The sequence below is a fragment of the Thermobia domestica genome, chromosome 5 (assembly GCF_964235325.1).
Source record: "Thermobia domestica chromosome 5, izTheDome1.hap1.1, whole genome shotgun sequence".
In the NCBI taxonomy this organism is placed as follows: domain Eukaryota; kingdom Metazoa; phylum Arthropoda; class Insecta; order Zygentoma; family Lepismatidae; genus Thermobia; species Thermobia domestica.
In genome coordinates, this window is record NC_137458.1 from 313,409,088 (window position 1) to 313,436,270 (window position 27,183).

Genomic DNA, 27,183 nt, shown 5'->3' on the forward strand with positions numbered 1-27,183 from the left:
TCGCGATTCAACCAATGGGATGGAAATACTAGTGACTTGCTTATTTTTCTCCGCCAGCTACGGATACCCTATTTTTTTACCTGGTTAGAGATTCCAGGTGGCCAGTTCAATTTAATTGAGAAAGTAGAATATATATATATAAAAAAAACAAATTCATATAGTAGCTGTTTGATGAAAATACAAAACAAAATTAAGACATCAATTGCAAACATAAAAATACTAAGATATTTCATTCTTTATTTAAAAAATTAAAAAATAATTTCAAATATATTATTATTATTATTATTATTATTATTATTATTATTATTATTATTATTATTATTATTTGTATGTGCGTTGAGTGAAGGTAAATGACTAAAATTATGGTTACCACGCGTAGAAAATATCAGTAGTTATTGTCGAGTATTAAGTATTGACGTGAGCATTGCAACAAAGCCTCCTACCACATATTGACTCAAGAAAGAGTTAGACCAGCGTTTCCCAACGTTTTTCAACTTGCGGCACACTACGGGTGTAACTTGATTTCTCGCGGCACACTCATAGATATTATTATTATTATTATTATTATTTGCAAATATAAAATACAATGGGAATTTTTTTCTGTGATTACTGATCCCCTTCTCACAGAGATGAAAGCTCGATCACTGGTTATCCCTATGCTAATTCATTATGCTTATTTTTTATTCTAATTTTAAAATAAGAAACAATTGCAATGAAATATAGGATTCAGATTTTTAAAAATACGCTTCCTTTTTCAATAACTGTATCCAACCTTACACTAAGAACGAAGATCACTAAAAAACGAACGAACAAACAATTGTCTTGTACTTTTAACTTTGCTGTTTTAACCAAAACCGGTGCATATTATTGCAATCACAGAGCTTGCAATGCGTCGAAGTCAAAACACACCTGTTGAACAAAGTGTTGTTCTGTAATTCACGTGCGAATGAGTGTTCTACGAACGTTCACTTGATGCGTACCGTACAAGTGCTTCCATTTCTCGGTGTTAGTATGACTCTCAATTGAAGCGTAACATAGCAGCTAACCGTGGAAATGTATACGAGCCGAAATACTGTCTGCTACACAGTAATAGATGTAGAATAATATATTACAATTACAGTAATTTTATCCATGGTAGAAATTCATGGTAATGTGAAATACAAAAATATACATTTTTTTCCGATGTCTTGCAATTTGGTTGCTATAGAATTAATAATTTTGTTTCGATTTCCTCGCGGCACACCGGTTGGGAAACGCTGAGTTAGACCAAGACATGTTCAACGCAGTACCGTGTCTTGGGGGGAGGAGCGAGCGGAGCGACGGCCCGGCCCGAATGCCTATGTAAGGGGTGCAAAATTCAGAGAAAAAAAATAATATATATAAAATGGAAGGAAAGAGTAATAAAAAGTGCTCAAAATCAAGAAAAAGCAGGGTTTATTTTTGAAAATTTTCTTACGCTTCGCGACAGCCATGGCGCTTCGTGGTTAGTCTGTTGACCGTACTCATATTTACGGGGTCCAAAGGGGGCGTGGTATACTCTCGCCCTGGGCGCTGATTTTCCATGGCACTGCATTGCTTCAGCCTTAAGGTCTGAGATACACGATACATGCAGTTATGGCTCTCGTTTCGAACGCTCTGCTTTGTTTTTGCTGCTTTCCATCTACTCAATGTGCAGCTGGCCCAAGCTAGCACAAGGGAACCTATTCACAAACGGTGCTCTTCAGTTCGTCGTGTAATGTCAAAGAGGAAAGCAATCATTTTTTCTCTCTCTCTCTCTCTTTCAGCCAGTATTGATTGCGTATTGCGTGGCCATACTGTTTACGCATTTTCCTTCAAGATTATTATTATATTTACGTATCATGTTAATGACTACTTGTCACAAAGGCAATAAAATTGATTGGATATTTGTGGATGATTCATCAAAAGATAAGAACAATATTTCCGAAATTATATTGGTACTAAATGCGTAAGGATAATGTTAGTCTGCCTAATTATACACGCATACATCACAAGGAACAAACACCGTTTTGATATTTCCTGTCCTAAGCTTATGATACGTGATCAATAATGTAAAATAAGTAAACATCACGAACGTTATTAGTACTTGTACAAGGAAGAATAACATTGTCTTGTAATGTCACGTTAGTTCATCGGCATCACCCTTTAAGTACGAAAGGTCATACTACTTAAAGAATTCAGCAGAAGAACGCTCTCTGTGATGCCTGCAATACTCATTATATAAGGTACCTCGCATTAATGGTAAGTGGAAAATAACATGAAATATTGTGAGAAATTTTAACAATGTATAACGACTCTATAGAAAAGCGTCGTCAACCTGGTTCGTCTTGTAAAATATCAGTTACGAAGCGATAATTGCTTTTCTTTATGCACAAATCAACTCAGATATTCAAAGATTATTAGTCTCACCTTTATTGCTTGATATTTCTTAAATATTGTTTTTAAGACCGTAAAATACATAAATTTACTTGACTAGGTCAACACATAACATGTACATAGCCATAACTATCCCATAATAATCTCTTACATATATTAAAAACATTCTTCTTTTCTGTTAATTTAAAATGAACATTCCACTAAGTATATTACATATTTATGAGCACTTTTTGCCCACGGTACAGGTAAATATTATACAAACTAAAGTATTTCGTTATAGAAAATGTCGCCCGCCAAAGGGACTGAATATAAAAGTCATGAGTAGGCTTGACTTTTATATTCAAGAACCACTGGTCTGATTAGATTAATGTTCGTACATTACATATGTTCTTTATATTTTGATCACACCTCGTATATATCTTCATTATTTTTTTTTTGGTTATCCCTCATATATATATAAAATATTAGTTATTATCATTCACATAAATACATTTACAATAAATCTTTGATTTCATTAATATTTCTCTTTTATTACATTATTATTTATTCTTTATCATAAAAAAAACATCGTCGCTTAGGAATATAATTAACGAGGGTGAAACACAAAATTATCAAGATTACTAGTTTCGATCATTATTACAAACGATGATGTGACAAATAATATTTGTTCTTTTCGGGCGCATTGTATAACAAATAAGTTAGATGTTGCAATTGTAATGTATACATAGTAGCACTAAGATGTCCAAAATAAAGAAGAATTTCACTCAAGGTAGTCATTGAATAATTGATTTTATAGAATGGATCTTATTCTTAACATAATCTTTGATAATTAAACACAAATCAATCTGATATAAAATAATTTTTGCCTTTAACTAATTATAAATTGAATTATGATTCTTCACATTAATAAGAAAGAATAAAAATTAAACATAACCTACGTTTGAATAATCAAATGGAAGTAAATAAATTTATTTTACAGAAACAAAAGACACCTTTTTGTTATTAAATAAACACATTTTTCATTATTATTGTTATCTTTCATTCTTATTTATTTGATCAAGAATGTTGGGTGCTACTAACTCTTTAACTAGATGCATCTCAAATATTTATGATCATCGTTTTCATTATTAATATTAACACAAACTTTAAAACGAAAATTCACAAGAATCTATAACCAACATGGGTTTAACCTAATTTCGTTAACAGTAATCATGTTACATTCGCACTGGCATATGAATCTAATAAAGTGCATTGTACCGCACAATCGTGGTTAGGTTCTACATTAGGTTGTACCTGTCTTTCATCGTGATTTGAATTTGGATACGAAGTACCATCTCGTGAACAATGATTATGTCTATACATAGGATTGATAGCATCTCTAGGATTTCGACATGTATTTCTATTATTTTTGTGTCTACTTCGGTTGATTAGGTTAGGCGGATTCCTTACATAGCCTTGTCTATTTTGTTCATTTTGATTGCTAGAGTATACTCGTCTTAGGTTCGGTTCATTATTATTCACACTTCGGATATTCAAATTCCGAACAGGGACCAAATGATCTGAATTATTCTTATTTTTACCCATTCCTGATTGTGTTAGATTCATAGCATGGTATTGAGTTTCGTAGCATTGTACAAGCATTAATAAATGACTGAAACTCATACACTGTGTGGAAAATAAGATCTGCTGTAATTTAAATGGAAGCAAATTGCGAATCGATGCAATTATTCTTGATTCCGATTGCAAGGGATTAACGACCTTTAATTCATTATAGACATTTACAACAAACTCTACAATAGATTTGTGCAATCGAGGATTGAAATGTTGATTTCTAAGAGTGGCATCTCTGTTTGCCAGCAAAAAGTCATTTTCGTAATTCGCGATCAATGCCGCTTTAAATTCCTCATATGTACTAATGTGATCACGTATTGCCTTAAACCATAAGGAACAAGGTGGGAGTAATACATGGGGTATTAATTTCATGTATTGTGATCGGTCGATAGACATTATACTGCATTCGTCTTGGAACTTCTCTAAGAAAGAACTAGCATTTTCATTGCACTTACCACTAAATTTACTCATGGCTTTGATTTCGCTCATCTTGACACTTAACTTTACCTTTCTTTTCTCACTCCTTGTTCTTGTGGTGTGATTGTTCCGGTCCGTAGCGTGCTGTGTCATGATACCATTTATATTTCGTTCATCAGTGATCTTCGGACAATTTTCCTCTAATATCATATCCTCCTCAGATTCCGGCGAAGGCGTATTTATATCCGGTGATTGGGGAAACTCGAAGCGATCACTGCCCAGATTATTGCGATAAATGTTATCTCTAGCCTGTAACGTTTTAATTTCTTCCTGCATAGTAGCCAACTGGATCTTTTGATGTTTAACGGAAGATTCTATTAACGTTAAATCCCTTTTTACAGCACAGATTTCATGATTTTGATGATCGTGCTTTTCTTGACACTCATCGGCTAACCTTTTTAACTTCTCTTCAAACTGCGAGGATATGTCGTTCATCACCTGGACGATTGTTTGTTTCGTATCGTCAGATTTCAGTTCTATCCGTTCTATTCGTTTACTTAATTCTTCATACTGCTTGCTAGCTTCGTTAAATTTCAGTTCTATCTTCTTTTCCATGGTCTGGTTAGCTTCATAGAACTTCTGTTCCATGGTTTGTTTTATCTCAGTCGTCATTTGCATAATTTGTCGCTGCACAGCTAACAAAAGTCGATCCTCAGATGACAAACTTGGTGTTGCACTAATTTCACCTGGATTACTGGTATTAGATTCCTGTTGCACTATTTCACTATCCATTTTTCGTTTGATGACCTTACCGCTTCGTAATACGGTTAAGTTCGTATTCATAAATGGTAATATCCAAGTAAATTCAGCCCTACTTTCCTTCTTCGGGAACTGAATTTTCAAAAGTCCCGGGTTTGGTAAACCAAATTTTTATAACGACTCTATAGAAAAGCGTCGTCAACCTGGTTCGTCTTGTAAAATATCAGTTACGAAGCGATAATTGCTTTTCTTTATGCACAAATCAACTCAGATATTCAAAGATTATTAGTCTCACCTTTATTGCTTGATATTTCTTAAATATTGTTTTTAAGACCGTAAAATACATAAATTTACTTGACTAGGTCAACACATAACATGTACATAGCCATAACTATCCCATAATAATCTCTTACATATATTAAAAACATTCTTCTTTTCTGTTAATTTAAAATGAACATTCCACTAAGTATATTACATATTTATGAGCACTTTTTGCCCACGGTACAGGTAAATATTATACAAACTAAAGTATTTCGTTATAAATGGGCTTTTAATGCTATTGATTTAAGAGGATATGTTGTACAATGCAAAACATTTCATAGGGAAATTAACAAAAAAACGTTGACTAACATTTTGCCAAGTCATTATGTTAATCAACTTACTAATTAAGTAAACTAAAGTAAAATTACTAATCTGAAATGGTGTAAAATTACATTTTTATCAATAAAAATATAATATTTTCTTATAAATTTACTGTACATTTGTAAAAAAAAAAAAAAAAAAAAAAAAACAACAACAAAGTATGTAATTTAATCGAAGGCAATGTACACTCATGTCCAAAATTATTGTTACATGTCTATAAACATGTTGTTGTAGGAATATAATTTGATAACGTATCCGCCCGGTATTTCTTATAATGTTAGTATGTTTATAATCGGCAAAGACATGCACGTGGCAAAGTTTATGTCAAAAGATCAGTAAGTAAGAACAATATAACGAAAATAATATTTTCTTGTCCATTTAGCAACATTTTGTTTTACTCATTCTAATTTTCGTATTTATAATTGTTTTCCTATGAAATTTACCACAAATATACATTTCCCGATAATACACATAGTATCAGTATTAAAAGTACTCCGCAAAATCATTATCAAATTATATTTTTACAACAGGACAATTATAGATATGCGACAATCATTTTGAACATGAGTGTATATCAACTTAGAAAATGAAAGGAAAATGATTTTACATTGGTATTTGGTAATTTAAATACAGAATTCTTTCTAACGTACTTATTTTCTATTGTGATTTTAAATTGACAAGTAAGTTGTGTAGCGCTCTTGATGATGATACATTATAGTAGGGAACTTCCTATTGTGTGAAGGTTGGGGAGCAGTGACTCAGTTGTAGGGTACATGCCTCTAGTGTGCAGCGTCCGTGGTTCGATCCCCGGTCAGTAAGTTTATGTTGAACAACATCGCGTCCATTGGTTTTCTAGAGGTACTTCCGTTTCCTCCTACATTATAATTCCATCAATTTTTCCAACATCAGTCACTTGTCTGAATCATCCGTCTCCTTAGCGTTAAAGGGCATACACGTGGGACGTTAAACCTATAGAAAATTTATACCCGTGTGATTGACTAAGGTTGTAGTTTGAAACCTATGTTAAGAGCAGATGTTATCTTTCATATCCTTGATGTTGTATAAAGACGAAAAAAAATTGTGCTGCCAAAATGTCTTGAGCCGTGGCAAAACTGCGAACTAAAGCTCACACCCTCACACGTTGAGCCAATAAGGGATCAGCTGTTGCTAAGCGAGAGAAAGCGAATGGAATTCCTTCAGACGACAGCAGCACTTGCAACGGAAGACTAGGGATCAAGTCAATGTGGTCACAGAATAGCAATTTTGCAAACTGTATGGGCAAATCTAACAGAAGGAAAAGTAACGTGAAAGGAAGTTGTTTCAGAAAGGATTAACGTCTTTTGCATACATAAACAGACTAAAAAGGCATTGCTAGAGTATCAAATTGTGTCAATAGTTTTGTAATTAGTAATTAAGATAATACTAGTTCTATTTATTTATTGGTAATACGTACAGTGTGCATTACGAGACAAAGGATTTCGTATTCTGAATTCTAGAAAAGGTTTGAGTTCCGGCAATTGAAGGTAAATTTTTTAGATGCAATAACAAAACAATTGTTGGTACGGAAATTGAGTGTTAATTAAATAGACAGGCAAATCGTCTTACGAAGAATGAAAATCCTTCGATTATTCCGTTCTTCAAGAGGCCTCACTAGCTTGAAATATAGCAGAAAAGCTCGAGTATCATATATCCAAGGACGACATATTGAACTCAGTGTTTCCAGATTAAAAAGTAGCGAGGTTGTGCACGAAAAGTACCGTATTTGAACTATTTGTAGACCAAATATTAAAATATTTTATTTTTGCGGGGGATACACACTTTTACTATTCATATCTATCTATCTATCTATCTATCTATCTATCTATCTATCTATCTATCTATCTATCTATCTATCTATCTATCTATCTATCTATCTATCTATCTATCTATATCTATCTATCTATCTATCTATATATATATATATATATATATATATATATTGATTTAATAGAAAGACCTCAAGTTGGAAATACATCAGATATTTCGGTTGGCAATGGTGAGGGGCGACCGCAGTTTCGGACTGTTGTCGGTGGTGCATTAGGGCAAACTTCACACTGCGTTAGGATCAGTGGAACTGCAGTGCGCAATGAACTTCGCAGATGGTGATAGCATAAAATAGACTACCTTTTGTGATTTCCAGAGAGACATGTTTGCGTAAGTCACTTTTCTGGGTTTACTTTACAACGTTTACAGGATGTTCTATCACTGTTAATCTTTACTTGCTAAATTCTTGTTATTCATTTGCTAAATTTTTTATCTGGGGGCCTTAAATGTTGGAAGTTCTTATTGTAATTACATTTACTCATGGTAATATAAATAATAAAGTAAAACAATTAAATTCGCGATGTTCACGTTTACACAGTTTCTTAACAGAGACGGCAAGACGGTCACTGATATTACAAAAGTTCAAAGTAAACAAAATTCTAGCGTTGTCATTGTCAGGTAAATAAGCCATGTTAAGGCTATTCGATTTTTATGGCCTTAATTTTCATGAAACACAAAGAACAAGACAAGTGCGTTGCAGAGTAGTCTTTTCCGTGTGTAGAAGAAAATGTGGTAATGATGCTACTCACTTCTATTTTATACCTAAAGTAAAAAAAAAAGTGTTAGAAAGTGGCGTATTTACCAACACGTGCAGGTAATTACGCCAAGTCTAGGATACTACTAGAAACCTATAATAAATTTTGCAACTGCTTACATCGTCTGCGTTATACGAACTCAAATATTACTACACAACATCGCTGAAGCAAAAAACAGAAGTGCAAGAAGAACATAAACAGATAAAAATGACAATCTCCAAAGTTGAAACGAAGTTCTAAACTGAAAAGTTTCAGTTCATAAGAAGATAAAATAACAGTGTTTATGCTAAAAATACTACGCCGATATTACATGGAATATGTGGTACAAATGAAAACATCTTTGTCTTCTGCAGTCACTCATGCACAAACCCTGGCGTATTTCACTGCACCCTGCTTGGTATTGATTTAGTAGCCATGAAATCACAAATACTGAAATTACACTTATAAAACAAAGTGTTCCTAAACGGATACGAAATAAGACGTACATTGCTGTAATCAATCTCCAATACTCTAGTTAGTATGATACTAATAACTAGAGCAACCCAAAAACATAAAGTGCATAATAAGCTTAATAGCAATTTAGACATATGGTTGGTACCTTGAACATGGTTGTAGTTATTTAAGGGTCCAGAAGAAACTAATTTTAAAAGCATAATAAAGCATAATTTAAAATACATAGCACAATTCTTGGAAAATTCTGTTTAACTGTAAGTTTAACATACATACTATATTAATATTTTTCAAAGCCAATATTTACAACAAAATCAATTCAGAACAATGAAAAGCCAATTTTTATTTCTGTAAACTTTTCAGTGTAATCCTTTGATGTGGAAAAATAACAAATGAAGAAAACTTTCCGCCAACAATGAATAATACACAAGAACTCCACTATATTGTTATGTGTACCTCTTGGACTTAAGCACTTCCTGTATTTTTTGGTGATATCTTTTACTTTCCCTTTCTGTATATATGCACCTCTAAGGCAAGTGAAACAAAAACTGACTCGAGTAAAGCATATCTCTTTACAATGCATTAAGTAGAAAATTTCATTAAATATGAAAGAAACTGGTTGCATAAAATACTAGTAAATAGATCAAGATATTTAGAATATTTAATGTATAGTAAATATTTTACATTATAAAAGATTAATATAAAACAACGACTGAAATTAACAATAAAGCACAATAAAGCATAATTTGGAAAAGATAAAGCACAATTACACAAAAAAATAAAGCATAATGTGAGTTGCTCTACTAATAATCTATTCAGGGGTGCCCACAAGGGGAGGGCTATGACGCAAACTGCGTCATTGAAATATTTGGGGGGGTTAAAATATATATAAATATGTTTGATGAGGGGGGATAAAATTAATCGAAAAGAAGATTTTTTTCATGGAAGAACACCTACGGATAGACAATTGGGGCGTCATACACATAAAGGGGGTTGCGCACCACTGATCTATTCATACCTCTATTCAAATAATAACGTTCTTCCACGGAAACTTCCCTAAGCAAACAACGCTACGCGTCATGGCGGTCTCAGCGCAGTCTCAGAGTATTCGCCAAATCGGACTTGTCGAAGAAAGTGGCACATATTGGAGGCACATTTTAGCGGATTATGTTGGAAACGTCCCAGCACTGAACACTTTATGTATTTAGCTGCACTGGTATATATACCTGTAATCAGTGGCGTATTTAGGAGGGTGGATTCCGGACTTAAGCCCCTCCCGAAATCTTACTTACAAGTTAGTATAGTAAAGTAAATGAAATATCTTGCAGATTTTCACATTTCCAGGCAGAGCCCCCCCCCTGAAAGTTAGCCAAGACCCTCCCGAAACAAAATCGTAAATACGCCACTGCCTGTAATTGTGAATGCAATACTCAACAAAAAACCTTTAATTGTAATATATAAAACTAACAATTTGTGATTTCATATGTGAACATAAGGAAGTATCGGATACCTAACACTTATAGCCTATGGATAGGGATATGAAGTTTCCGTTTTATTTTATCCCTGAAATCGGTGTTACTTTTTCCAAAATCTGTGTTATTTTTCGAGATTTAATACAAGAAAATAGGTGTTATTGCAGTGGTGCCCACCCCCCTCAACTCCATGGCGCACCCCCCTCAATTGTCTATCCGTAGGTGTCCTTCCATGAAAAAAAAATCTTTTCGATTAATTTTTACACTCCCTCAAACATATTTATATAGATTTTTAACCCCCCCCCCAATATTTCAATGACGCAGTTTGCGTCATAGCCCCCCCTTGTGGGCACCCCTGGTTATTGTTTTATGTTGGAATGGTTTTGACAAGCGAGTATATGGTAAATATAGAGAAAGTGGTCTGCGAAAGCTAATTAAAATAAAATATATTTTTAAAATTAGACGAATACTTTTAAATCTTGACATCTTAAATTTAGAAGAATAAATTATATTTTCGGACTTACAATCTGAGAAAAAATGACACAATATAATTCCTAAACTTGGATTTGTTTAATGTACGTATGATTTGAATACATATCTCGACTAAAAACCACACTACAGTGTTTCTTAACATTTTTTTTTCACTTAAAAAAACAATTCACAATATACTTATTTAAAACACAATTCATATCATTATCAACACACATTTTCACTTAACGGCGAATTTACAGTCTTTTTAATGTTTCTTATTTTCAAGAGACACAATTGTCAATATTTCCACATGTTCTTCTTTAAGTTTTGGAAGCTGGCAAAGATATTGCTTTAAGAGCACAGGCAGGAAATTCTTTGTGTTCACTTTGCAGTATGAGGAGGGTTTCCTGGAGATTTACTTCTTTCCCGTTGTTTACCAATCTTCTCACTCTATGTTTCAAGCCTAAGTAGGCTTTAGCGATCTCTAGAGGTGACAGTTTATTCAACCCGTTTCAAGCGCTTTAAAATTCAGATCTCACGCTATTTTCAAAAGCACACTGAGGGTTGAACACTTGTTGTAGCAACGGGAACGCGTGTTTATAAGGGTGAGTTTCCATATCTTCTAGTTTCTTCAGTAACACCAGACACATTCTCACATTGTGGCAAGTTCAACAATGCAGAAGTCGTTAAATCGAAGAATATTCCTTCTTTAACGGAGCGGAAGCCATATTTAAACTGTTCAAACTTTATGACCAGAAGGTGGGCAGTGGCGTGCGTCGATTCTTTCAGAAATTCAATTGTCTGAACTAGATCCGAGGCATTATCCTGCACAAAAATTGCTGAAGTTTTCACCACGCTCACTTCTTCCGGACTTAGATTTGAAAGAGAATTGAGAATGCAGCATTTGAAATACATCTCCTGTCCTCTCCTTGGAAGAATTCCACATCTTCTATGTACGTTGCTAAATAAAAAACAGGACGAAATCAAAAACTCCATCTTGTCTGGACAGGGCTAGGAAATAACATAGGAGCTTTTTATTCATTCGGATATTTCTCGTGGAGAACTGAAAATACAAATGCTTCCCTTCCCATGCATTTAGAAATGTAGACTTCATTTTCACCACAACTTCATCCAGTTTGTTCATTTCTTTTCTACATAGCTTGGCAACTAAATTTAGTTTATGGCAAATAAATTGACCACTAACTTGTGTTATTTTACTATTTTTGGTTATTTGGTTATTTTTGATTATTTCTTATGTACACATTAAGCTAATTTTTACATAGTAAACATGTTTGTTTAAGTTTTTATCATAGGGTTCGTCAAGTTTTTGTATGTCCACCTCGTAGAAGTCACTCACCTATAACCGAAGCCCTTCGTCATTGGTGTCAAACCGTTCGCCAGCTAGAACATTGCTTCAAGTAGGGGGACAGATGATAATCGCTCGGTTTAAGGTCCGAGCTATACTACGGAGGATTGTTCAGTAGTTCCCATTTAAAAGATCTGATCAATTCTTGAGTTTGAGCAATAGAATGAGGGGAACATATGCTCAATTTCGCGACACTGACGCTATGACTGTAACTGGTGTCGCTTCTTACATAAGACATGGTGGGACACAATGCCCATGTGTATTTTAACAGAAACAACAAGCATAGTAATAACCGAAACGAAAACAGCCTTTGAGGATTTGCTTCGGTAATAGGCGAGTGATTTCTGCGATGTGGGTATACAAAACTTTGTTAAACGCTATAACAAATGTTTACACAGGCATAGTAACTATGGAGTAAAATAGCGTAACGAATACACACAAAATAATCAAAAATGTATTGCAATATCTTAAATAGTTTTCTTTCTATTGACAATCAGATTAACGATAAAACAGATTGTCAGAAGGGATTACTATAAATAGATCATTTATTCTGTATTGTCCAAACTATATTGATATATTAACACGTTTATTTCTTTTTCAGATGATTGTCTGATATTTTTTAGAAGAAAATGAATCTTTTGTACCTGATAAGCATATTCTACATAGTTAAGGATGGCTATTCTGAGGTTGGAAATGTACAAAAAGACAACAAAAATTTACGAAATCTTCTCACAACATTGATCTATAAACACGGACATCAAGGTGAATGTGTAACAATAATACAAAGCAATAGACATTCACACGTATCAGATGATTTCTTAAAAGACATATCAAACAAGATGAGTTATATTTCACTAATGTGGGATACAGAAACTAGCAAAAGCAACAAGTTAAAACTTTTTGTGAAAACCATGAATTTAAAGTGCGGTATATTTGTTCTTTTTCTTACGAATATTATCGAAGCATATTATCTTATTTACAAAGCAATTAAAACAATCATTCAAAACCGAACAACAAGGTACATCATCATTACTGACCCTAATAAAGAACTTCAGACTATACTTAATCACAAATGGATGAAGCTATTTCCTTACTCGTATGTGATAACTCCTAAAAGTACTAAAGATATAACTGAATCCACTTCTTTTACGATACTTACGACCAAAATTGGTGATAATTTAGAACCAGAAACGTTTGAGAAAGTATCTGTGTGGAAGCACGATTCTTTAACTTCTGAAGTTGATATCTATAGTGAAGATTTGGATTTAAGTGGTAAATCACTGAATTTATTGTTTCATCAATACGCTCCATACACAATACAATTTGAAGGTAATTGGGATGGTAGCGACTATCAAATAATGTTAGCATTTGCCGAAAGATGGAACTTCACATGGGAAGTGTACTATTGTGATAATGAATGGGGATCTGTAACTGATAACGACTCAGTGTTATCCCTGTATGGAAAAGTTAAAAGTTCTAAGTATTCAGCTGTGGTACCTGGAGAATATATGTATCTTCAGCTATACCATAACTTTGATATATCTATTCCGTACGTTGAATCCAGTATTCATTTGTTGACCCCAAAACCAAAACGCCTAATCAACTTATGGTCAGTATTTCTTCCCTTCTCACTTTCAGGTTGGTTAGCTGTGTTAGGTTTCATACTTTTGGTTTCATGTTCATTTATTGTAATTTTCTATTTATTGTATAATTTGAGGATGTTTAGTGTTAAAAAATTGAATTTCTTATTTTCTGATGTAATTATGTATGCTATTAGCATCACAGTTGGACTTGGAGTTTCTGACTCCGATATTTCAGCCATTAGACATTTGGTAACATGGTTTTCCATGGCGTCCATGCTCTTGGTTACAGCTTATAATTGTAATCTGATATCATACCTAACTATCCCATTATATGGAGACTTCATAGATACGTTAGAAGAGTTTGTTGCGTCAGAGATAAAATGGGCAGTAGATTCCGAATTTTGGATTGAATTGCTCTCTGAAGGAGATGACATCTTGAAAATTATCAGTGAAAGACATATATTAGTCAAAAGTACCAAAGAGTTGAATACGTTAGTTGATACTGGCCATGTGGCTGTAATAGGTGAAAAATTACCTTCTGGGTACATTTGTAATGTAGATACACTAACTGATAAGAACTTTAAGAGCTTACATGTAATGGAAGAAAGTTTATTTCGTTTTCCTGGCGGGTTTATGTTTCAGAAAGGATCTCCATTACTAGTTAAATTTGATAACTTACTATATAGTATTAGTGAAAGCGGACTACAATATTTTTGGGAGAATGAAGCGGTTCGAAAGGTCTTGCCAACTGCTCATACACTTAAACATCATTTTACGTTAAAAATTGAGGACAATTATAGTGACCTCTCCTTACATGAAATTTGTGGTGCCTTTGTTATCCTTTTAACAGGATTAAGCATGTCTGCATTAGTATTTATATTAGAATTGCTACAATATCGTGAAGGTATAACAAGACGGTGGTTGTAGCTATAAAGATGCTTGCAATACAAAAATAATCAGACGTAATTTCAGAACATGACACAAGACTATAAAATTACACTTTATTACCGAATCAAAGAATTATTGTACTCAAATTTCTTTTCAGAGTTGCCGAAATTAACAATTAATTATCTACTAAATGCTCAAATAAATCCTATATATATTTTTACTGTTACTAATATAATTTTATAGAGTTCGAGGATACATTTTAAACTGATAATATTGCGAATGCAAATTTTTTTTTTTTTTTTTTTTTTGGAAACAAATAAGTAGATTAGAGCATTCTTTAAATAGACTACTTTAATATTTAATTACAATAGAGTGGAGGTACATGTTGGTAAAAGTCATAGTAGACTTGTTGTTCTCGGGATTTGACGTCCCAATTAAGACATGAGAAGCCTATACTTTTACATTCTTCCTCTCAATTAAGCATCATATCTTTTGAAATTATTTAAATTATTGTTATGTTTTATTACATGATATACCACCAGTTACTTGTTTTTCATTGAGAACCCTTTATCTTACTTCACATGCACATGAGCACCTATCTCTTACATAGACTAGGGTGGACTTTATGATCTTACCTCTTAGTTTTCCTACATATATTCTGATGGATTCTTATTCATTAATCTAAACTTATAATATCGACAAAAGTGCACACTCGCCACTTAAAACATCTCTTCGCTTAGTTCTGCTAACTTAGAAGATAAGATCTCTTGTACTGAGTGATGTGTAAGATGGACAATCGTTTCCCTGGAAATAAAGAATTCACATCCAACATACGAGAAAGGATCGAAAACTAAGGTTGCAAGGCCGATATTTCTGGAGTTTCGTCTGCTATAAAGGAATGTACAGTATTATGTAATTTTAATACATGGAGTTGGCAACTGTGCATAGTTTCAGACACTCGTCACGAATGGCGCTAGTTGTGGGTAAACATAAATGGCGACCGGTTTAGGAAACTGGTTTCGCGAAGTCTACTTAGTTATTCGATGTCTATGGACGAAACACACCGGCAGCTAGTAGTGATTATCGGAAAGACTGTAATATCTCGTCGGAATGTCGCAGAATAGTGTCGAGAGTTTGCAGCTAGTAGAGAAAACATAACCTACGAGGAGCACAGTGGCCGACAAAGCACGGCATCAACAGATTTGAACACAGTGCATATGGAGGAGCTGATTCAGAAGAACAGAAGGATCACGTTACGGCATCTGATGGCAGAATTGGGAATGTCATTCGGAAGCGTTTGTCACATTAAGAACGATATTTTGCAGCACCAGAGGTAAAATACTTCGTGACAACGTGACTGAACATGTAAGGACACGATTTGTAACAGGAGGGAATCTTCAAACTCATTCCGCGATGTGACAAGTGCCTCAACGAATATGAAGACTATGTGGAAAAGAAACCAAAATGTTCGTCGACAGCGTCACAAACTGTCGTATCTCAGTTTTCTAAACTTTTCAGGAGAGCGATTTTTAGGTTTTCGCACAACTTTGAACAGCCATAACTTAAAATCTATTTTACCGAAAGGAGAGAAGATTTAGCAAGTTATAACTTAAATCATAAGAAATCAGTGTACAAAGTTTTATGGAATTTGCCTGTAAAACCTTATGGAAAATTTGGCGGGAAAAAGATACGACAGTTTGTGACGATGGTAATCCTCTCTTGTATGAAAGATACGACGCATACTTTTTATACTGAGAACTACATTAATAGATAAACATTCGGAATATATTGCACTTTTATTGAAAAACTTCGTGTTTATTACACAAAATAATTTAACAAATGCTTCCTGAGATTCTTGAGGATAAAACGAAATTCCTGAGAACACACAAGAAACACAACATTAAGAGCATACTAACCATAACATAAAATAATGCTATCAAGTTATCATTGCCAGAATATAAAATCTTGCAAAGTAATTTGCAAATTGCATGCTTTGATATTGCACTTGAGAAGGTTTGCTAATGTGGTAAGTTTCTGTAAAATTGAACATGTTCAGGGTTTCGAATGATCGGAGTTGGGCCCAGTCACAATGATAACGAGTCCTTGTAGGCGTGGGAGACCCGGGTTCGATTCCCGGCGGGAGCTTATGTGGTTCGGATTCCATGTTAATCAGTAGGTCCACGTCTCATATAGCCTCGCTGCTGAAAGGGACGTTAAAAATCAATCAATCAAAACGAGTCCTCGTATTTCTCTGGAGCGATAATTTTTGACAAGTCTGCAAAGTAGGAACTTCTATTTGGTCTAGGAATTAATTCGTGCGGTTGGTACGCACACATTGAAGCTGTAGTACAAACACAAAATACATAAATACCTTAAGAAAAATATTGTCCATCGCTAGCCACCACTTTCGCCCATCTGGCAGGCAATGTACGGATTCCGTGGCGAAAGAAGTCCTCATCCTTGGAAGCGATCCAGTCAGAGACCCATGTTTCGATATCTTTTGAAGAAGTAAACCGCTGTCCAATCAAATCGTTGTTCATGCAATCGAACAAGTAGTAGTCCGAAGGAGCAACGTCTGGTGAATACGGCGGGTGGGGTAAAACTTCCCATCCGACATTTTCTAAATAGGTTTTGACCGGTTTTGCGACATGTGGGCGAGCGTTATCATGTTGAACAATAAGTTTATCATGTCTGTTCTCCCATTCTGGTCGTGTTCTGGCCAGAGCTTGCTTCAAACGCATTAATTGTCGTCGATAACGTTCTCCATTCATAGTTTCACCCGGTTGCAGCATCTCATAGTACACCACACCTTTCATATCCCACCATATGCACAGCATAACCTTTGCACAGTGAATATCTCGTTTTGGTTGTGATGGACCTGGTTCACCTGGTTTCACCCAGGCCTTTTTTCGTTTAGGGTTCTCGTAATGGATCCACTTCTCATCACCCGTAATAATTCGATGCAGAAACCCCTTTCTGCTCTGTCGTTGAAGCAGCAATTCGCAAATGGTTTTTCGTCTTTCAACGTCTCTGTCTTTCAATTCATGTGGAACCCAATGTGACATCTTTTGAATCATTCCCATGGCTTTCAAGCGTTTGGAGACTGTTGTTTGATCAACGCCTAATGCTGCTGCAAGTTGTTCCTACGTTTGACACGAATCCTGCTCGAGCAATGCTGTCAATTCTTCGTCTTGAAATTTTTTTGGCTGTCCAGCTCGCTCTTGGTCTGCCAAGCCGAAATCACCACTTCTAAACCGTGCAAACCACTTCTGACACGTTCGCTCAGCTAGAGCATGGTCACCATACAGTTCCACCAAAATACGATGACTTTCAGTCGCACTTTTCTGCATGTTAAAGTAATGCAGCAGGACACCCCGCAAAAACACTTTATCAGGCACAAATTGCGCCATGTTCACTTAACTACAAACTGGTGTTGTTGACGCTTTAATCCACTGCCCTATACTACGAACGATACGCGATGACAGGGGTTTGCAACACATGTGTGGATACACGGAACTGTGGGACGCTCCGTTCGTTGCGCCATCTCTTGTCCACCCGCACGAATTAATTCCTAGACCAAATATCTGGTGGATTCAATCTGCATTCTTTTCAGGGAAATAGTTATGTAAGTGTCCTCAGAATGACTTGTCTTAAACTGAATGCAGTTTGGATAGTCTTTGTTCACTTTCACTTTGCGCATTTCCATCCAATTGATTGGATCTCCATTTTCATCACGTCTAACTGACAGAATACCAAGACATTGGGACAGAGATCTAATCTCATACGTCCATTCTGTCAACACAATGAACTGTATATGGGTTCTTTTTCTTTACCGGTTTAACAATCGGTTCAAGTTGCGAGGGTACAAAATTACTGCCACAGTGCTTAATAGATGTGCTTATAGCACTGTGGACTGAATCTCCCTCATTTTGTCGATGCCTAGATTCAAAGAATCGGAGAGAAATTTCTCTGATGTTCTTACGTGTTTGCACCGCATACCCCATCAAAGTAACCAACTTGAACTCCTACTAGGTCCATCCTGTATTTCTCTAACGCATTCGTTACGTATTTTAACGCGCCTCCCTATAAAGAATTCTAATGTTCCATGTTCCAAATCTCATGTCCATTTTCTTTTGCTGATGTCGTGCCAAGTTATCAGTCTTGGTCCGAGGCTTCTGTGATTGTTTCTGAAAAAGTGTTTTTTTTTCTATTACAGGATGAGTTTGTTAGCCTCACCCAAACCCCCAAACTGGAGGGCCACTGCTTGTCTGCCCGCGACTGCTTATTCAGTATATTCGCAGCTAACCTCTATATCTAAAGGCCTTCTTCTCGATCCGCAACCTGGGGCCGCGGTGGCTCAGTGGTAGAGCGTTCACCTCTGGTTCATGGGGTCGCAGGTTCCAACCCCGCTCCCGCCAAGTGAAATTTGTGGTGGACAAACAGCGTGTGCGTGGGTTTCTTCGGGGTTCACCCGTTTCCTCCCTTTCATCATTTCATTCCTTTCTCATAATCACCGTCTCCTTTAGCCTCACCAGCATAACCGTGGAACGTAAAACTCAAAAATGTCATGTCATGTCGATCCGCAACCTGAGGACGCCCCATGCCGTGTAAATATATATGTATACAGCCCCGCATTGATCAAGTATAACATTCTAGCTTATAAGTTTATTTGCTTCGGCTGTTCCGAGCTTAAAAGATAATTAAAATACATTAGGAACAAATGATGAAGAAACTAAGTGGATAACAATAAGAAATGATATAAAAAGCAATGAGTTTATCAGTACGGGACTGTATACCTCTTCTGGGTCACTTTGTATATATAAACAAATTGCTTTGAATATAGGCGTATTTGTCCAGTTGCGAAAAGATCTGTTGCTCACTAACTGTCGTAACTCAAGATACGACTGTTTGTGAAAATGGTTTATATGCTTCATCTTAAGATGCGACACAGTGACGTCATCACCATCGTCAATACAACGCACATTACAGATGTGTCGTTTTGGGAAATTGTGGAAATCAGTGTGTGCAACTACATAGTAAAATATCTCAATTTTCGATTTTTTTGAGATACGACACTTTGTGACGCTGTCGACGGTATGTACAATCTGTTGGCTGTATTAGTTGTATGAAATAATACACATTTCACTGAGGGCTTTGTAACTTTACTTTCTAATTTTATCCTTCTTCATATCCTGTAAATCTATGTTGTGTTGGTAATTTGAGATTCCTAAAAGAAAAAAATGAAATCTTTGAGTTTTACGTCCCACGGTCATGCCGGTTAGGCTAAAGAAGACGTTGATGATGAGAGATGAATGAAATGGTGGAATGAAGAAAGTGGGAGGAAACGGGAGAACCCCGAGAAAACCCAAGCACACAGTGTTTGTCCACCACAAAGGTCACTTGGCGGGAGCAGGGTTTGAACCCGGAACCCCAAGTACCAGAGTTGAACCCTCTACCACTGAGTCACAGCGGCCATCCTAAAAAGAAATACAAGTACTGTATATGGAACATTCAAAGCAGAAGGAAACCAAGTTCCGTTACCATAGTTATGATAGAAAGAGACATACACAAGGGAGCCCATCAAGGGGCGCGAGGTGGGGCGCGTGCCCCCTAGAGGAAATTGTACTTCAAAATATCGAAAACCCAATAGAATTTTTACGTTAGTTACAGCAAAATTTGAAACTATATTTGAAACGTCGCTTAAACTTGCCCCGAACCTTGGAAACCACAACATGGGCGCCTTTGGACATACAGTTTGTGCTATATACTCAACTACATGGAAAATTTAGCACTGGTTTTACATTATAAGAGATATTTACAACATCTAAGCATGATCCTTTAAGCTCTGAAAGGACTTTGAGACAAAAACTTTAAAGAACAAACATGTGCAAAATGGCCCAAAGTAGACTTGATTCTTTTCTACGCTGAATGCGCCATAATATATCGTTATATAATTATTCTATCTTCAACAATTTTTACATACTGATAAACCTATGATTATTTAGTATGCATGTGAATCTTTCCGAATAATAATTTTGTTAAGGAACAATTTTATTTCCGAATTATTGAACCTCAATTTTTTTGGTTTGAACTTAATGAAATTGTTGCTGGGAAGAAATCAGCAATTTCTATTTGAAATGAACATTAGAGCAAAATATACTGAACACCCATGTTAAATCTTAATAAATGCAGTGACGATGATTTCTTTCGTTATTGGAAAACTCAAGATTCAAGGTTGGAGGCTGAGATGACTTCAAAATGAAAGAAATACAACTATGAGACAAAGAGAATCGGAAAGATGGAAATAACAGAAGAGAAAATGAGAGGAAGACGCAAGATGAATGGGATTAGCATTAATAATTAGATTTCTAGACATTCGGCACCTATGACCATATTAAACAGCTAGATATGAAGGATGACGTCCATTGGACCATCACACTATCCAGGGAATTGTAAACAAAACTGAAATGAAATATTCCAGTTTATCGTCCCACAATTGAACCCTTTAGGTTACGGGAGGCAATTATTATGGTAAGTTAATGATGATGGAAAAACGTGGTGGAATGAAAATGATGGAGTACCCTGAAAAGATCCAGGGACACAATGTTATCAACCACAAACTTACTCTGCCGGGGATCGAACTAGGAACCCCACGCACCAGAGGTAAGCTCTCTACAACTGAGCAATTATAGGTCCAATGGAAATGGACATGAAGAAAAGAAATGGAGAAAAGAAGAAGGGGCCTGGGACCATTATTTAAGTCTGTACCTGGTGTCAATGAGGAAATCGCCAGATAAACGTCATTCAGGATGCGTGGCCTGAGAAAGCCAATCCCCACCTTGTGAGGACATGGATTTTCACAAAAATGTAATGTGGATTTGGGTGATGTATTTATATATAATAAGGTAACTTATCATTATCGATTTATTAGAGAGTAGATCGCGCCATCTTTTATTTTATGGAGACATACGACCTTATTCTCCCTTTGCCCTTTCCATCCTACCTTTCTGGTCTCAAACAGGTTTGTAGATGATTTGAGAAAATATATTCGAAGATCTGTTACCAGCTGGTAATGTAAAATGACGAGGCCCTTGTGATGTAAAATCCGGACTGTGATTGCTTGGTTTTGAACCCGGAATGGAAGCCATGGATCAGCTGACGTAGATCGTCAGTTGGTCACTGTTCAAGGTACGTAGTGTTTGTTCTTTACATTTTGTTAAATTAAATTATCAGTTATTTTGTGAAAAATGGTGGAAAATGTTTTTGTCAGTGGATTTCTGTGAGTATACTCAATGTATTTGAAAGATAAATATTTAAGGATTGACATATTTAGACACGAGCAAGTGTAAAATTTTGCTGATTGAAAATTTGACTATTTAAAGACGAAACTTAGAGGTTGGTGTTGGCCATGTTGGAATGGTGCTTTTTGAAAAAAAAAAAATGTATTCTGGGCTGTTTTTCCATCAGGCACTATAGAATTGTTTTTTTTAAATATTATCCAATTGTTAATATTTTGTGTACTAGTAGTTTTTTATTTTTATTTTTTTCTTTATTTATCATAAATTGCTTGTCCTTGTTAATTTGAAATAGCAGGGTTGTCATTGCTAAGTAACTTCCTTAAACAACTGAGATTTTTTGCTTGAGTTTTGTGTATTAAAAGTGAGAGTAATACATATACATTATCTGGGTGCGCTACGCGGCCTTTTAATACAGTACCGGCGAAAATTCTCCCCACTTTTTTCCAGGATTATTTCCCCGGTGGGCAGGTCTGTATTTTAAAGGTTAGATATGTGCTGTTCTCTTATTCTTTCAAGTACGGATTTTGGCCCAGGGTGGTCATTCTGAAAGAAAGGGGATTAAGAGTTTCGTTACAACCTTACAGACTGAGCGTCCCTACTGAGAGTCGAACCCAGAACTACTCGCACCAAAAGCGAGAGCATTAGCGACTACACTAGGCAGGGCTGCAAGTCCCAAGATGAGATGGAAGGACAAGAAAAGAGATGATTTGAAGGAGAGGAGATGGAAATTAAAGAATGCCCAAGACAGAATTGAGTGGTTGAAAACAATGGAAAACGGGAAGGTCAACCCCATAACATCATGAAAAAATACAAAGCCAACGAAGAAGTTTACTAGTTGTACATTACATCATAAAAGCAAAGAAAAACTCATGTTCTGAGTGACCATTTTTACTATGAAAATTACAACGCTTTTGCCCTGATACTGTGATAACATTTAGAGGTCAAATTTTCTTAGATAAGGTTCTGACATGTGGAAGAACCCCACTGTGGAAGAAAAGTGATGGAAAGGAGAGGTCTTGTTGGATGAAATTTAGCGTTTCTACTCAGCACCGAGGCTACACGAGACGTGGAAATAGTTTAAGGTGAAATCCGAACCACTTCAGTGTGGTACACATTTCAAGGGTCTTACACTTCGAATCGAACCTGTGATTTTCTCTAGATAGAAGATGAAGCGTTTGAACTTATATACAGAAAACAATGCGGGTTTTACTCTTGAGGCAAATTTTGAATTTTTTTTCTGAAATTAAAAATAGATACTGGGTCCTAGGACGTTTACTTACCGTAAGAATTTCAATTGTACGAAAGGTTACTTCTCGTTTATGAAAAACAATTAAATCACTAGATAGTAACACTGTGAAAGTGTCTCAGACGTTATCGAAGCTGGGTCGAAAAAATTGTGTTTTGACTTGCGGACTGGAGGGATGTGGTGTATGTGAATAAATATATGGATTCCAAAATATATGGACTTTTGGGAGGGCAACATTGGTACCTATTCCAACATTGCTTAGAGTTTCACCCAAACAACTAAACACTGCATAACAAAAATGTGTTTATGTACCGAAGAAGGCGATGAACGCTGTATTGAACAACAACGAAACGTGCAGCTCTCCAGTTGATTTGCCCTCCAATATTGAGTTTCGTAGGCATCGGAGGTTCAGGCGTACTTCTGATACGGTGCGCAAAGTGAGTTCCCCTGGTGCGACGAGAAGACCAGCTCTCAAAGAATCATTAGTAAGAGCGGTAAAACACAGTACAACATTTGACTACTTCCATAAATTTCATTAACTGGTCAAGGTACAGATCTGTTCAATAAGCACGAGGTTCGACTTCATATTGTACGACCGCCAAGTATCATGGAGAGGAAAACGAACAGTCACAATGTGGATGAATGTCATCTTACATGGAACAGTATAATTGTATAGTGACCCTAGACGAGGAACCCCTTGGACCCATTGGAATGTGATAAAAAGAAAGTCAACTTCAATTGTTCTCGCAAATTCATAGCTTGTTCAGAGTGGGTACGCGAACACAATAAAACCTTTCCATGCAGTTATATGATGCTGGTTGTTAGCAGAGTCATAGCTACAGGGGCGCGTTGCCGTCGCCCGGGTCGCTGATAGCAAGATTGTGACTTTAATTTAAATGTTGGGATTGCGAGCATAGCGTGCAAGAAACTGTTTAACAAGTCTATTTCTTTGCACACCGAAAACAAAGTTTATACTTATTACATAAAGAAAGTTATTATACATGATCTTTTAACGACTATGAGATATTCAAGGTGACGAATAAGTGACTGTACGAAGAAGCGTTTCGAAAATCAGAAACGGTTAATAGGGTGGGCTGATTTTTTTAAAAAATTTCGATTGGCCGGGTTACGGAAAAGTTGCTTTGTGTTGGTGATAGTCAACACAGAAAAGTTTGATTTTTTGGATCAACCGCTTCCTTTGCCTCATGGGACGAATATTTTTATAGCTCCGGCTATGTAATTCGAACAACACTATGAAGAATATTGTGCTGCACAGCTATAACCTTTGGTTCCTTTTTACACTGAAGCATTCTAAGTCTGAAAATAAAACGCAAGATGGTTCCTACGTGGCTCCTATGAGATGCGGTGTTCCTATGTGGTTAAAATTTATAAACAATTAGACGAAGAAATTATATTGATATTTTAAAAACACATTATAAATATAGGTATTGAATAACTGTTGATAAACTTTCACTTGCAACTCTTAACTCATATCGGTACAGACATCCCGAAACTCAACAGGAACAATTACGAGGAGATAGATACAAATAGAGTTCCACTTCTGCAACTACATTGATCATCCTCTCCATCGCTTGCGTATAGCACGGAAAACAGAATTTTCCCAGAAGCTGCAGCGGTCGTTTAATATTTTCTTCTATCAGCCTCGAAGAAACTTCTCTTGTTAATGTTGGCCAGGTGATGTCCGTTGAGAACCAATCGATCATTTAGGAACCTCATCTACGTTGAAAATTTGATCGAGATTGATAGGGTGCTTTAAAAAGAGTAATTAAGTCACAAACATCGTCACATTCATTTTTTATTTATATAGCCTAGATTACTCTGTGTGACTGTGTATGTACAGCACAGTTGATGTAAATGGAATAAAACACATCCAAAAAGAAGCTAGAGGTATCATCAAACATACCGATACCGATGTTGTACACAATTATTGTGATATTGTTTAATCTGTATGGATACTTAATGAATGAATACATATACCGACCATATATCCTTGAATGAAATATAATTAGTAACATACCATTTAGAAGTACCTAGAGGATCTTTATGAAAAAATAACATGTTCCATGTACGCTACAACCAGGTATAATAATATTGGATATGGTATATAAATTTGCATTTATACATCAAACGTTCTTATGATCTCGCATTGTCTATATGTGGTTGCAGCCATTTTACAGCCTTAAGCCATCTTCTGTAATAGTTACGAATTTCTTGTCACAGACGAACTTGACGCAATAACCTCTTTGAGCTTTGATAAGAATTAGTGTTGTTAATTTGGGGGGAAAGTTGCGAAATTTAAGGATTTGATTCCTATAATAGGGACAAAAAATCCTTTGGTGATTTCTAAATGACAATTCATTTCGAATCTAGCAACTTTTCTACTGCGAACTTATCCCATAATAAAACACTTGTAGTTCGAAGCAGTTGAGCCGTTAAAACTCTATTCGCTCCAAGTAAAGCAGAAAAATAATTTCTTATATAGATCAATGGAGTAATAAAATAAAGATGTTAAATGTATTCAACATTGTTAACAACATTGGTGTAAAGATTTTGTTATAGAAATAAACTCTTTACTTTGCGTTGATGAGTAACCATTACCTATGTAAACGTAAATAGCAAATGGGTATCAGATAATTCATAGTAATGTACAATTTATTCCATAAATCTAGGCAGAAAGAACAAAGAAGTTGTTTTAAATTAATTAACACTTAGCAGTACGGAGGATACAGTTGAGAGCATACACGATATTGATTTTGTAACAATTGCTTTTCCAGATTAAAGCATTCTACTAACCTAACTGCATTTTGCATTGGGATACTAAGAAAGACGAACTTTTATAACTGTACACATGGTTAATACTTAGCGGTAAAACAATGTGAAACTTGTATGTATGAAATTTTTGTGACCTTTTCAGAGAACGAACTCTTGTTTGTGTCTCTTGAGGATTTCGAGATTATTTCCATGAGAGATGTATCTGTTTGCGTTTGTGAAAGATTAACGCTTATGGTTGTATGTACTTTCAAAACAACAAAAAGACATTGATCCCACTCCTACGTAATGCATTTATACTTAGAAACTTTAAATCTCTTTCTCTTCTATTTAGAACCTGAATAGATCTGCTTTACACAAAGAAAGATTATGCTAAGAGAAAAATTGGAGTTAGAACAAAATTTGTTTTATTCAGGTGCATTCTATCTTAGTTAATTCGTGTGTGGTTTTCCAGGTGAAGATTTAATGAACATATGAAAGTATGGAATAAATAATGGTTTTAGAAATTTGCTTTTTTATTCCTATTGGTATGATAAATTTTTGTGCTGAGTTGTTCTACTTTTGTCATCACAATGTTTGTCTGCGTTTTTAGATGTTGAGTACTGGTTTGAGGTTTCGCAGTGAGTCGATTGTAAAGAGCGACCGTCAAATATTTTGTCCCTTTCAATTAAGTATGCTATTCGTCAATTTATGATTATTAATTGTTATAGGCCCTTTCTTGTACGTTTGCCAGTACGAATTAAAATAATTAGTTGCTCTTTATTTGGATTTATTTTCAGAAACCATGTATTTCACCATTTAGAAAACAAATAGAATTGTCGGCTTAAGCGTTGAAGGATGATATTAGTACCTAATGCGCTGGTCCGTATTCCGTATCATCGCAAAGAGTGCAAGCATTCATATCGTGGCTGAATGGTGGTGAACGTTTACATATAAAAGATATATAGGAGGAGGAGGAGGAATAGTTTTGCTTTCTGGTACTTCTTTGTTCATTGCAGTTTCATTTGAAAATTGGTTAATCATTTTGATCTGTAAGTCCTATTTAACAAAAAAAAAAAATTATATGCGCACCAGATGATGGTGGTAGGTAATTGAAGGGTGTGTAGTTCTGTTATAATGCCATCATGCCATACACAGTTAAAGCAGCAGTAGATTCTAAAAAAATACTTATAATTTCA

General features: G+C 35.5%; 1 protein-coding gene across 1 annotated transcript; it reads left to right on the forward strand.

Moving 5' to 3' along the window:
• The first annotated feature begins 12,829 nt into the window (after positions 1-12,829).
• Positions 12,830-14,710, forward strand: LOC145685656 (glutamate receptor ionotropic, delta-1-like). The gene has a single exon (XM_081758047.1). The coding sequence runs from the start codon at positions 12,830-12,832 to the stop codon at positions 14,708-14,710; it is 1,881 nt and encodes a 626-aa protein (XP_081614173.1).
• The last annotated feature ends 12,473 nt before the right edge of the window (positions 14,711-27,183 follow it).

Coding starts and splice junctions, on each gene's coding strand:
- LOC145685656 (XM_081758047.1), top strand. CDS start 12,830: ATGAATCTTTTGTACCTGATAAGCATATTCTACATAGTTAAGGATGGC.